Source organism: Pelodiscus sinensis, chromosome 7, assembly GCF_049634645.1.
Source record: "Pelodiscus sinensis isolate JC-2024 chromosome 7, ASM4963464v1, whole genome shotgun sequence".
Taxonomy (NCBI): domain Eukaryota; kingdom Metazoa; phylum Chordata; order Testudines; family Trionychidae; genus Pelodiscus; species Pelodiscus sinensis.
In genome coordinates this window covers 22,358,001-22,372,837 of record NC_134717.1, presented here as the reverse complement: position 1 = coordinate 22,372,837, position 14,837 = coordinate 22,358,001, and the positions used below count along the sequence as shown (strand labels likewise).

Genomic DNA, 14,837 nt, shown 5'->3' with positions numbered 1-14,837 from the left:
GGATAGGTTACACACCACAGATAATAGTTCTGCCATTTCCCATTTGAGTTCTTTTAGAACCTTTGGATGAATGCCATCTGGTTCCGGTGATTTGTTAACGTTAAGTTTTTCTATTTTTGATCCAAAACCTCCTCTAATGACACTTCAATCCAGGACAGTTCCTTAGATTCATCACCCACAAAGGACGGTGCAGATTTGGGAATCTCCCTAACGTCCTCAGCCATGAAGACTGAAGCAAAGAAATCATTTAGTTTCTCCACAATGGTTTTATCGTCCTTGATTGCTCCTTTTGTATGTTGATTGTCTAGGGGACCACTGGTTTTTTAGCAGGCTTCCGGCTTCTAATGTACTTAAAAAACATTTTGCTATTGTTTTTTGAGTTTTTGTCTAGCTGCTCCTCAAAATCTTTTTTTGCTTTTCTTATTACATGTTTACATTTGATTTGACAGTTTTTATGTTCCTTTCTATTTATCTCACTAGGATTAGACTTCAACTTCTTGAAAGATGCCTTTTTGTCCCTCACTGCTTCTTTTACATGTTGGTTAAGCCACAATGACTCTTTTTTAGGTCTCTTACTGTGTTTTTTAATTTGGGCCTCTTTTATGGTGTCTTTAAAAAGTTTCCACGCACCTTGCAGGGATTTGGCTCTAGTCACTGTGCCTTTTAATTTCCGTTTAACTAACCTCCTCATTTTTGTATAATTCCCCTTTTTGAAATTAAATGCCAGAGTGCTGGACTTCTGAGGTGTTCTTCCCACCACAGGAATGTTAAATGTTATTATATTATGGTCACTATTCCCAAGTGGTTCTGGAATATTTATCTCCTGGACCGGATTCTGTGCGCCATTCAGGACTAAATCGAGAATTGCCTCTCCCCTTGTGGGTTCCTGTACCAGCTGATCCAAGAAGCAGTCATTTAAGCCATTGAGAAATTTTATCTCTGCTTCTCTGCCTGAGGTGACATGTACCCAGTCAATATGGGGATAATTAAAATCCCCCATTATTATAGAGTTCTTTATTTTGGTAGCCTCTCTAATCTCCCTTAGCATTGCAATGTCAGTATCACTGTCATGGTGAGGTGGTTGATAATATATCCCAACTGCTAAATTCTTATTAATGTAGCATGGAATTACTATCCATAGTGATTCTATTGAACATGTTGATTCATTTAATATTTGCATTTCATTTGATTCTATGTTATCTTTCACATACAGTGCCACTCCACCACCCACACGGCCTGCTCTATCCTTCCGATTATATCCCGGTATGATTGTGTCCCGCAGATTTTCCTCATTCCACCAGGTTTCAGTGATGCCTATTATGTCAATCTCCTCCTTTAATATGAGGTACTCTAGTTCACCCATCTTATTAGTCAGACTCCTAGCATTTGTGTAGAAGCACTTTAAAAAATTTCCACTGTTTATTTGTCTGCCCTTCCCTGATGCATTGGATTCCTTTATATGGTGAGTTCTTTGAAATGTGTGGTCTCTATCTGTATTCCACTGTGGAACACTTGTACTCCATGCTTCTGAGAGCAGAGAGTTCTTGCAAGCCGTGTTCATTGGTCTGAGTACATGCATCTGCTCTCTTCATTCTTTATTTCAAGAACATAAAGGATATGGTAGACCAATCATCTGTTCAGTTCCTTCTCTATCATGAATTCAAATATATTATCCAAAACAGAGGGAGACATGGGCAGGTAGCAGAATACAGTTAGGAACCACACATCTGAAAGTAACAGTTACTTAATTTATTGCAGTTCTGGTCTCCCATGTTTAAGAAGGATGAATTCAAACTGGAACAGGTACAAAGAAGGGCCACTAGGATGATCCGAGGAATGGAAAACCTGTCTTATGAAAGGAAACTCAAGGAGCTTGGCTTGTTTACTTTAACCAAAAGAAGGCTGAGGGGGGACATGATTGCACTTTTTAAATATATTAGAGGGATAAATACCAGGGAGGGAGAGGAATTATTTAAGTTTAATACCAATGTGGACACAAGAACAAATGGATATAAGCTGGCTAGTAGGAAGTTTAGACTTGAGATTAGATGAAGGTTTCTAACCATTAGAGGAGTGAAGTTCTGGAACGGCCTTCCAAGGGAAGTAGTGGGGGCAAAAGATCTATCTGGTTTCAAGATTAAACTAGATGGGTTTATGAAGGGGATGGTTTGATGAGATAACAGGATCTTGGTATCTAATTGACCATTCATTATCAGTGGGAAATAGGTCAATGGAGGGATGATAGGAGTTACTATAGAGAACTTTCTGGGTGTCTGGCTGATGAGTCTTGCCCACATGCTCAGGGTTTAGCTGATTGCCATATTTGGGGTCGGGAAGGAATTTTCCTCCAGGGTAGATTGGCAGAGGCCCTGGAAGTTTTTCGCCTTCCTCTGTAGCATGGGGTACAGATCACAGCTAGAGGATCTCTGCATCTTGGGGTCTTCAAAGTATTTGAAGGCTTCAATATCTGAGATATAGGTGAGAGGATTATTCTAGGAGGGGTGGGTGAGATTTTGTGGCCTGCACTGTGCAAGGGATCAGACTAGATGATCATAATGGTCCCTTCTGACCTTGGAGTCTATGAGTCTATGAGTCTATGAGCTTTCCTTTCTTCAAATCCTGGTTCCCTATATGTATTCCACTATAGGTGTCTGACAAGCAGAACTCTGCCCCAAAGGATGTGTCAGCAGAGGATTATTGGAACCAGGCATAATCTCTCATGAATGTGTGGATGCAACTCTATGTAGCTGTCTTGAAAATGTCAATGAATTGATGCCACTGCGGCCTGTTGTGCCCTTACCCGTGTGTGGAAGGGAGCTTTGTCAATTGATAGAGCAGGATTCAGCCAGAGATCAACTTACAGATCCTCTGAGAGGCTGTCACTTGACTTCAGACTTGTTCTGCTATGGCAGCCAACAGTTTAGATGGCTTTCTGATCATTTCATTCTCTGCAGGTAAAATGCAATGATCACCTTAAATCGAGGGAATGTAGCCTTTTATTCTAAGTAGAAGCATTTGGGGGGGGGGAGGAAGGTTTATATGATATATAAATACTATAATAGGTGATAATTTCAGATATATTTGTAGCCACACTTTTTCCCTTAAGGAATATTGTGTATGGTGGATCAGCCACTAGTGCCCCAAATTCACCTGCCCTTCTGGGTGAAGTGATGGTGACAAGGAAGGTAATTTTCATTGATGGCTGAGATCTGGAACATGTAGTTAGCAGTTTAACAAATGAGTGAGTGCCAAAAGTAGTACGTTAAGGTTCCAGGGAGAAGTATGTTCCTTTACTGGTAAAAAGGCTTTGATCCAGAATCTGGAGTATATTACTTTGTATATAAAGATTGATTAATCACCCAGTGGTGGAAGACACCTTGGCTACGTCTAGACTGGCATGATTTTTTGCAAAAGCTTTTAATGGAAAAGATTTTCCGTTAAAAGCATTTGCGGAAAAGAGCGTCTAGATTGGCACGGATGCTTTTCCCCAAAAGCACTTTTTACAGAAAAGCGTCTGTGCCAATGTAGATGCAGTTTTGCACAAGAAAGCCCCAATTGCCATTTTCGCCATTGGGGCTTTTTTGCGCAAAACAATACCGTGTTGTCTACACTGGCCCTCTTGTACAAAAGCATTTGTGCAAGAGGGATTTTGCCCGAATGAGAGCAGCATAGTATTTCTGCAAGAACACTGACAATCGTACATGAGATCGTCAGTGTTCTTGCGGAAATTCAAGCGGCCAGTGTAGACAGCTGGCAAGTTTTTCCGCAAAAGCACGTGCTTTTGCGGAAAAACTTGCCAGTCTAGACACATCCCTTCTGATTGCCACCAGAAGCATGAGTAGTAAGATAAGGGAAAGACCTGTTGTCTTGAGAGTAAGAAGTCTAAAACATCAGTAACATCTGCTACTTCTGGAGACATATGCTTTTGCTGAACCCAGATAAGGAAATGTTCCCATTTGGCTAAGGCAATTTCTTCTAAAGGAATCCTTTGTACTATTAAGAATGGTTTTCAGAGCTTTATATCAGGAATATTCCAAATACCAAGCTATAAGATGAAGTGCCTCATGGTTGTGGTTCTTGGCTCATACTGCAGAATCAAGAGATTCAGAATGGACAAGATAGTAATTGGCAGATGGGATGCCATTCACTGGAGTTTTGGTAACTAGAATTGCCTGGCCTATTTAAAGACAATGAGGGTAACTCATACTCAGATTCTAGTAGTGAGTACAATTGCTAGACCAAATAGAGGCACCTTTATTGATAGTTGTCAGGGTCCACCATAACACTAAGGGAATCTTCTGTGGACAAAGTCATTATCCATGTGAAAGTACAAATCTTTGATACTGAGCACTGTGAACAACGTGTTCTTTTCCCAGGATGTTACTATTGATGTCATTATAACAATACAGAATTTTAGATTGAGACTAAAAACACTGAATTGGTCCAGAGAAAGAATGGACCTTATCATATGCCAAATGTATGAAAGGAGTGCTAGAAGGCCACCAAAAGGTAGTGTGTGTGAAGACTAGGTGTAGATGACATCAGTAATTCACAACTCCCAAGCTTCCTGTTGTGAAGTCTGAAGCCACTTTCTGTATCAAAACCATGCAATATTACAGAGATGCTTCTGCCCTAATAGGCTACTATAAGGTGGGTGTCTAGCTGGCTGGATAATCATTCTCAGAGAGTAGTTATTACCTGTTCACAGTCATCCTGGAAGGGCATAACAAGTGGAATTGCACAGGGGTCCGTTTTGGGACCAGTTCTGTTCAATATTTTCATCAATGATTTAGATGATGACACAGAGAATATGTTTATTAAGTTTGCAGATGATACCAACCTGGAAGGGGCTGCAAGTGCTTTGGAGGATAGGTTCAAAATTCAAAATGATCTGGACAAACTAGAGAAATGGTCTGAGGTAAACAGGATGAAGTTTAATAAGGAGAAATTTTCTTCAGGAAGGAACAATCAGTTTCACAAATTCTTAATGGGAAGTGATTGTTTAGGAAGGAGTACTACTGAAAGGTATTTAGAGGTCACAGTGGACAAGTTAAACATGAGTCAACAATGTGACACTGTTGCAAAAAAAAGCAAACATTAATCTTTCGGGAGTGTTGTGAGCAAGACATAAGGTAGTCATTCTTCCGCTCTACTCTGTGCTGATTAGTCCTCAGTTGCAGTATTGTGTCCAGTTCTGGGCACCACAGTTCAAAAAAGATGTGAAGAAATTGGAGAAGGTTCAGAGAAGAGCAACAAAAATATGACGTATGAGGAAAAATTTAAAGAAGTGGGCTTATTTAGAAAAGTTTAGTTTAGAAAAGAGAAGGCTGAGAGCGGTCATAGCAGTTTTCAAGTATCTAAAAAGGTATTACAAGGAGGAGGGAGAAAAAAATGTTCTCCTTGGCCTCTGAGGATAGATCAAGAAACAATGGGTTTAAATTGCAGCAAGGGAGGTTTAGGTTTAACATTAAGAAAAACTTCCTAACTGTTAGGGTGGTTAAACACTGAAATAAATTGTCTAGGGGTGTTGTGAATATTTCAGATCAGGTTAGACAGATACCTATCAGAGATGATCTAGACAGTGCTTTGTCCTGCAGTGAGGGCAGGGGATCAGACTTGATGACCTCTTGAGGTCCCTTCAAGTTCTAGGATTCTACGATTCTAATAGGACCCACCATTACCTTATAAAGCAACAGATATGAAGATCCTGAAAGAAAAGTTTGTTCGACAGCCTTTAATCTGGCAAGGAATCACTTATTCAATAGATGGGACTGTGAAATCTATACTTCTTTATTGTTTGTCCTCTGTGATATCTACTTCTCTATCAATGACAGGTTTCAGAGAGGTAACTGTGTTAGTCTGTATCACCAAAAATAACAAGGAGTCAAGTGGCACCTTAAAGACTAACAAAACTAGCAAGTTTGGTGGAGAATGGGCAAATAGAAACTCCACTGTGTGGCTGCTCTTGAAGTTGCTTGTTATCATGCAGAATGGATGGCACAGCTGGGGCAACTGCTTCATTCAGAGACAAGAAAGATAGTCTTGTAGTACCAGTTGAAATGCCTGATCCAGCTCACAGTCTTTCTACTCTTGGATCAGAAGGATGCTTTGGTGCTATCTTAGAGGAGAGGGGTATCGTAGAATCAAAGAATACTAGGACTGGAAGGGACCTCGAGAGGTCATCGAGTCCAGTCCCCTGCCCTCATGGCAGGACCAAATACTGTCTAGACCATCCCTGATAGACATTTCTCTAACCTACTCTTAAATATCTCCAGAGATAGAGATGCCACAACCTCCCTGGGCAATTTATCCCAGTGTTTGACTAACCTGACAGTTAGGAACTTTTTCCTAATGTCCAACCTAAACCTCTCTTGCTGCAGTTTAAGCCCATTGCTTCTTGTTCTATCCTCAGAGGCCAAGATGAACAAGTTTTCTTCCTCCTCTTTATGACACTCTTTTCATTCTTCCATGGGGTAGAATGATTCCATATTAGATCACACTGACCTGGGGAATCATATCTATGGGTCTCATGATTCCCAGTAAGGCCAATTTGAAGGTAGGTTGTGGAGATCACCAAGGTATAAGTATAGTCAGTCCCAAGGGCAGATTCTGGGTGCAGGTTGGTATCAGTAGATTTTCAATCTCCTGCCTGGATGGATCTTTCTTAGAGGCAGGGATGACAATTCCTCCAGTATCTCAGAGTCTCCAGATGTCAAAAAAGGACAGATCTGGTTCAACTGGAAGTGCCAGTATCTCCATGGGAGAAAAAAATGGCAGATAGTAGACATAATGGAAGAGACTTATCCCATAGCCTGTATCTCTTGGTAGAATCAAAATCATCCGGGTAAGGGATCATCCCAACAACAGATGAGATTGAGGTGAAACAAAGATGTATCTCTTATTCTCCCTAAAGGGCTCAAGTTTCTGTCTGTGCATAATGACACAGCCAATATAGGGAGGCTCTGAGTTAGCAAATGTATATGGAGTTGTGGTGGCATCATCAGGGGCAAAGTTTCTCAGAGAGGATGCTTCACCAGTACCACTTTAAATCTGGATTTACCTTGGGGGCTCTATTGTATTGCTTGTGAAAGTCATCAGGCTGACAACCTCTATCTAGTTCAGCACAGGGAGTTGTAACTGTGACATGGAGGGATAATCTGCAGATGTGAGACAACAACCCATTTAATCTTTGACCACTCTGTAGAGACTCCCATCAAAGGTATCAGTTGGTGCCAATTCTGGGATTGATGTGGACAGTTATCTAACAGGTGCAGGTCTCAGATGACAGCCCCAAAACACATGCTAACAAAAGAGTTTTTAAAAACAAATCACTTTAATTAAGCCAATATAATTTTCTATCTTATAACACAACATGATCCTATGCACAGTATTCCTAATAAATTTTAATATAGGCATAATGATCATCTGCTTAGCTTCTGAAACATCCAGGCATTTCAGTATAAAAAGCTATTGAAATGATCAAAATGAGCCAGGTGTTCCCTTTCTTTTTACTATTTTTTTTAAACAAAACCCCCTTTGCATATGTAGACAAGGCTGGCCAGGGAAGGGTATCCATTAAGTAAGAGGTTATGGTAAACAATATTGGTGGTTTAAGAGCATACAACTTAAAAAAAAATCCCTTTTCATCACCTGCCACATACAAATTAGTTTATTGTTTGTGACTCCTGCCAAAGAATGCACCTTCTTGGTCACTCATCATTTCAACATGGTATGGCAGGTTTGATCATGCCTTGGGAACCTTTCACAATAGGAAGGTCTGTAGGCTCAGACTCCACTAGTACTGAAGGGATACATACCGCCATTACTTGTGCAATGTAATTGTCACATCGCTGAAAATTAAGATCAGTGGCCTCTCCTTGGGGCACAATAAAAAGGTACTGCAAATTTCACTTTGTAGTAACTACCACTACAGAAATTGCATTACCCATATTAGAAAGAGTCATAAGAAATGTTCTGGAAGGTTAGTTGGATAGGGTAGGTGTCACATCTATAGTATGATAAAAAATCACTTTGCTAACTTACAGTGTTTTCCCCTTTGGTAACACCCTTTATTAAGGTGCCAGTTATAAATAGTTAATTATTATTTATTAATGCATAAGCCACTTTATAGCATGCTGGATAACAACTGAAATTCATGTATTAAAGATGTACACACATGGTTTAATACAATTTACATCTGATAATATCCTTTGCAACAGATTCTCATCGCATCATCTGTTAAGCATTTATTACTAATGCATTTTATAACATTCTTTATAATACATTATTTGAGGAAGTAGTTGCATTTAGTGATCATTTCATAAATAAGAATAAAGCATTTGTAAATGGCACCTTAATTTAAAGTGTTACCTTCACATTACCGCATAGTCACTTACCATCCGTCTCACTTTGTAATTATTCTCAAAATGCACCTCTTTATAAAAGACATGCTCAGTTGTATTCCTTCCTTGACTCTCCACCTGATTAAAAGCGTATTGAGTCATTTTCTTACAGCTGTTCTCAGATGTTTAATGGTTTGCTACTTAGTCTGATTTATGTGTTTTAAAATTATGTCAAACTTTCTACTTATGAAAAGATGAGCACAATAAGATAGATAATTGCCTACCAGGTTGGCCAGTGCTGGTTGTTTGGATTCTTTGTAGAATTCTATTTTCCCACCAGCAAGAACAATCCAAGAAGTTGACCAGTTTTTCCTTAAAAAAGCAAATAAATTCATTAATGGATGAATTAAGTAAGAGCTATCTTTGTTGAGAAAGACTGAATTAACTTACTGTATCATAACACTCTATATTTGTTTACATAGATGCTAATATTTTTTTAGAAATGAAAATGGTACAAATTCACACACTGTCAACCAGTGCACTTTTGTTGATGTTAACGGAGTTGCATCTGTTTACGCCATGTCTGACTTCGGTCCAATGGGTTTGGAGGCTCAATCCCTTTAATTCTCATTTAAAGTCCAGCATGGCTCCTAGCCATCAAAGCACTTAAGCACATGCACAACGTTAACCAAAGGAATAGCCTAGTTGAAATCAATGGTGCTATTCACATGCTAAAAGTTCACATGTGCTTAAATATTTTACTGCATCAGGGGTTATATGATTAGGCACCATTTGACAATTAGTATTTAAGGACATGTCTACACTAGGCAATAATTTCAAAATAAGTAAAATCAAAATAATAACTTCCAAAATAACAAAGTCAAAATACCGTGTCCACACTACGGGGGAGCATCGGTAGCTTAGAATTATTTTGAAATAGCGCGTCGACACTGATTGGAGCCTGCCTTGGACTTAGAGCCCCTGGAAGCACTCCGGGAAGGACACTGGGAGGGAGGCTGCCTGGTCAGGAAAGCTGAGACATGTGCTCTCAGGAGCACCTCTCTATGGCAATGTCTCACATGCCCATACTCCACTGCCTACCCCCTCATGGAACACCAAACTAATGCAGTATGTTTTGATTGCCCTTGTGGATGCCACAGCACAGAGCTGGACCTGATGCAAAGCAATACCATGCTCACAGGTCTTGTGCTGTGCTTCATGGTGCAGTTCATCCAGACTGCCCACATGCTGCTCCAGCAAGATGATGACCTGCCCAAACAAGAGGACCCCTTCACACAGGCCCTGGTTCTCCAGTGCTGCAAATGCCCTTAAACCCCTTGGACACCGTCAAACACCACTTCTGGTGGAGGGAGACCAGTTCCCTAGTGGGATCACATGCAGTGATTGGACAATCAGAAGTGGCTCCAGAACCTCTGCATGTAGAAGACCACCTGCCTGCAGTTCTGCAAATGGTTTACCCCTGCCCTCAAGTGACAGAACACCCAACTGTCACCTGCCATTTTCCTGAAGAGGCACTGAGATTGCGGGCAGGAGGGGAAGACAGAACAGCTCAGCCTCCTTCTGTGTCCTGCACACGCTGGATCCAGCTGGGTCTGGCACTTCTCTAGGTCAGCAGCCTGCTCCTGGTGCTTGTCGTCAAGACTGTGGATGAGGGACTGCAGGTGGGCCAACTACTCCACGAGGAGTAACAGTTAATCTGAACTAAGAACTTAGTTCAGATTAACTTTAAACTGCTGCGTGTAGCCACAGGCAGTTCGTTTGGACTAAGGGGGATTTAAAAATGGCAGCCGGATGGGAACATGCAAATAAAGCCCAGGATATTTAAATCCTGGGCTTCATTTGCAACTCCGGTTCCCTGATTTGCCTACCTAGCTTGAATTAATGAGCTGGTGTAGACATACCCAGAAAGAGTATCCTGGGTGAAATCCTGGCCCAACTGAAATCAAAGAAAAAACTCTCACTGACATTAATACAGCTGGGATTTGACTCCATGCATATTAGTGACCATCAAGACTATAAAAATGATGAGCAAAACCAAATATCCAAAGGCAACAATACATGAAACACCCAAAAATGAAAATTATTCACCCATCTTATTTGGTGAATATTTACCAAAAGCAAACATATTTGAAGAAATCCTTTGTGGATCCTTTGTGAAGACTTGCTAACAGGCTAAGAGTTGGATTTTCCAAAGTAACACAGGAGCACAAATACCACTAAAAGTCAATGGAACTCATGTATAAGTGATTTAGGAGCTTCTACTCAAACTCACAATGAATATTGGGCCCAGCCCTCAGCTGCTGTAAATTATGCTAATTCACAATAGCTGAAGATATAGAACATTGTATGTAATAAACACTTCAACAAGTTCTGGTAACTAATCCTCACAATATCCTTATGTGGCAGTAACCGTAACGGTCTGTCATTAGCAAGGTTTGAAATTTGACTACCAGTATAATCCAAGGGGAAGGGTTCTCCAGCCAAATCTTACTTTCAGCTCCTTTATTACTGGAGGGTTTTCACAATGAATGTCCTTTCTACAGCCCCTGCTAGAAGATCAATGAGCAATAATGGGTGATTTTTCTTGACACCCCTTGTATTTTACTTTCCCAGCAAGGTCATTAGAGGCAGTAGGAGCTTTTCTCCTCCCCCCCCCCATCTTCCTCCATCCCCCGCCTCCCCACACACACCCGTGTGTCAATCCAGGGTGTGTTTCATAATTAAACCAAACATGAATTAGTATTAAACCTCAAGATGAAAGCACGAACTAGCACTAGTCTAGTCAGAAGAACCAGTCAGAAAGTGTCACTCTCAGGCTAAGTCTACACAGCCATTTTTTTGCAGCAGAAAATATGCAAATCATGTTCTCACTTGCATATCTTCAGCCGATCCTTTTTGCGGAAGAGGTTTTGCTGCTAAAAAGCCCATGTAGACGGGGTCATTTGTCATAAAAAGCCCCTTTTGCTCAAGATCCCTTATTCCTCAAAAAATAAGGTTTACAAAATCTTGCGCAAAAGGGTTTTTTTCTGACAAATGGCCCCATCTACACGGGGCTTTCTAGCGGCAAACCTCTTCCGTAAAAAGGATTGGAAGAGGATATGCAAATGAGAGCACAAGTTGCATGTCTTCTGCTGCAAAAAAAAGGCAGTGTAGACATAGCCTCAGCTAAGGCAAGGATCAAGAGAAAAAGGTGGAAGTAAGTGTGTGTTCAGCTCCAGCAAGAGGTGGCTGAGCTGTGGCAAAGCCAGAAAGGGAGCTATTTAAAGAGCTGGCAAGGAGCCAGGTTGCAATAAGACAATACCTGTAAGAAATTGTAAGGTACCTTTACCACTGTAGAGATTAATTTTAAGCTTCAATTAGTCTCACAACCACAGACAGATGTGTGATAATAATGAGTAATCTCGCTTCCCAGTCCCATCAAGCCCTTTGACAGGGTTGTGGACAGAGACACAGAAGAAAATATCCTGGGAAGTTTTACTGATTCATCAAAGAGAGGAGAAAAGGGTCAATGGTCAGTCTCTGACTTCTAAGCAGTAGGGAGAAGAACAGGCCATCCTATCTCACTCTGATCACCTGACCAAAGAGATACTGATTCATAGTAGCCTAGGAACAAACAGATCAATTCAATAACCAGACACATCTTTAATGAGCACAGCTTCCTAATGCCATGTGCTAAGTTTCATCTAAGGACTTTGATTTGTCTGCTGAATTTTATTTTCTGTATACCCATACATATTACCTGATCACTATGGGTATGTCTACACTACCACACTAGTTGGAACTAGGGTGGTAATGTAGGCAACCGGAGTTGCAAATGAAGCCCAGGATTTGAAACGAGGAGTAACGGTAGTTTGGACTAGGCTTCCTAGTCCGAACTACCTAGCCCGTGCTGCGTGTAGCCGTGCGGCACGGAGTCTGCACTAGCAGACATTTAAAAATGGCGGCGCCCGGCAAGATGCAAATGAAGCCCAGGAAATTCAAATCCCGGGCTTCATTTGCAACTCTGGTTGCCTACATTACCACCCTAGTTCGAACTAGGGTGGTAGTGTAGACATACCCTATGGTATTAGTGCAGGTATTTGTACATATATCCCCACACAATAGTGCTGAGACTTGAACAGCTGTTAACAACAGATGCTTGGCCTAAGCCAGGGTCAGTATGCAGTGTATTTGCATGCTTGTGTATGACATTCTCCTAGACAAAACGAGAGTAAATGGGGTGACTTTATTTGATTCATCAACGTAAAACGTGTGTTTTGGATACAGACAAAAGCCAAGTGAAACATTAATGATATTCAAAATCTACCAAATATCAAGTCTGCTTACAAACTCAAATCTCAGATCAGAGTCATCCTGTGAACCTGAAAACCTGGGTCTTTTAAGTGAAACAAAAGACAGGACTATGCAGCACTTTAAAGACTAACAAGAAGGTTTATTAGGTGATGAGATTTCATGGGCCAAACCCACTTCCTCAGATCATTTTGTGGAAGAAAATTGGCACGACCATATATACCAAAGTGATACAATCAAAAAGAGTGAACACACATAAAATTGATTAATCAAATTTAAAAAGAACAGAGGAGGGGTGAGGGGGGAAGGTTAGTGTCTGTGAGGTAATGACATTAGGAGTGATAATTGGGGAAGCTATCTTTGTAATGGGTGAGATAATTAGCATCTTTGTTAAGACCCATATGCAAAGTGTCAAATTGAAGCATGAATGACAGTTCTGAGGCTTCTCTTTGAAGTCTGGAGTTAAAATCTCTTTGAAGCAATATTCTTGTTTTAAGGTCATTGAGAGAATGGTCAGTCTGGTTAAAATGGCAAGCAACAGTTTTCTCTCTGTGAGAGAGTATGATGTCTGTTTTATGTGCATTGATTCTTTGGCGAAGTGTCTGAGAAGTTTGTCCAATATACATAGCAGACGGACACTTTAGGCACATGATGGCATAAATTATATTTCTGGATGAACAGGAATATGTGGTCTTGATCTTGTAGCTGGCATGGTTAGGTCCAATAACGGTGTCCGCAGAGTAAATATGTGGACAAAGCTGGCACCGGGGTTTGTTGCGAGAGAAAGTTCCAGGGTTGGTATTAGTGTGGTATGTCCTGTGGTTGTAGGTAAGAATCATCCTGAGGTTAGGTGGTTGTTTATAGGAGACTATGGGTCTGTCTCCCAGAGCCTCTCGGAGTGTAGTATCCTGTTCCAATATAGGCTGTAGTTTATTGATAATGCATTGGACAGGTTTAATTTGGGGCTTTAGGTGATGACAAGTGGTGTTCTATTGTTGGTTTTCTTGGGTCTGTCTTGAAGTAGATAGTTTCTGGGTATTCGTCTGGCTCTTTCAATTTGTTTTTTTATTTCTATGGGTGGGTAATTGAGGTTTATAAATGCTTGGTAGAGATCCTGAAGTTTCTGGTCTCTGTCAGTGGGATTAGAGCAGATGCAATTGTATCTAAGGGCTTGGCTATAGACGATAGATCTATGGTGTGTCTTTTAAGGTTTCAAATACGATTCCTCCCTTCCTCCCTCCCCACAAAACCAGGCAAGACCCTAAGGTTGTTTTAACTCAAAGTATGTCTACTCTGCAACAGAATATGGTTGCACCTCATGTAGTCTTACTTGAGCAAGTTTAATCTTGACAGCTCAGGTACTAGAGCTGCAAATCTAGAGCAGCATAGGCCTTGGCATGGGTTGCACAAGCCCATCCATAATCCTGGGTAATTACTGGAAGCTAGTCGATAATCAAATCTGTCCTGCTCCAGCCCAGAATATTGAGTTCTCTTTTTTGGGAGAAAACTTTGGGTCAATCTCTTCATGACACATGAAGATTCAGAGTGTATGTGCAGAAGATTGTGTAGAAAATCTGACAAGACGATGACAGAATCATATTTCAGTATGGCTTCAGGACAAAATGTGCTGTCACTCACATGCTCCCTAAATTCAAAATTCTTTTAAGCAGAACTTCATTTTTTCTACTTATTTACTTTTAATGCTCAGTTCACAGAGCAGTCTTTGTTTATAAAGTACTTAGTTCTTAAAAGTCAAATATGTTTGGGGGAAGGTAACAGATTTTTCTAGAGATGAACTTTCGTATGTAGAATTTCACTGTTCATGGAAGAGTATAGGCAAGGTTTTCAAGCCCTCTGGGAAAAGGAGGGCTTGAAAATGTCACTCCCAAACAATGAGTGGTAAGGTCTGAATAAAGAGAGGAAGAAGATGGATATAAAATATATTTAGACCAAATCTTATAATATATATATTATATTTTTGTCTGGTTTTCATCCACAAATGGAGACAGGCACCCCCGAATGCAGGTGTGCAGAAAAATCAGAAATGAAAGGAAAAAGAATATCATAACAGAATTGTTTTATATCAAGTGAAAGAAAGTGAACCATACACTGAATACATCAGACTTACAGCAGCTACAGTATTTGCATTCTATCAAATGGACACCTGATGGCAGCACATTATAA

The 14,837-nt window shown here is 40.6% G+C and overlaps 1 protein-coding gene across 4 annotated transcripts in view; it reads right to left on the bottom strand.

The window, feature by feature from the left end:
- Positions 1-14,837, bottom strand: part of ARHGAP15 (Rho GTPase activating protein 15) — a 491,953-nt gene that overhangs the window by 397,472 nt on the left and 79,644 nt on the right. For all 4 annotated transcript variants that reach the window (XM_075933317.1, XM_075933318.1, XM_025191035.2 and 1 more), the window contains one exon: positions 8,627-8,714. In XM_075933317.1, coding sequence (XP_075789432.1) covers positions 8,627-8,714 — 88 coding nt within the window. The remainder of the gene's footprint in view (positions 1-8,626; positions 8,715-14,837) is intronic.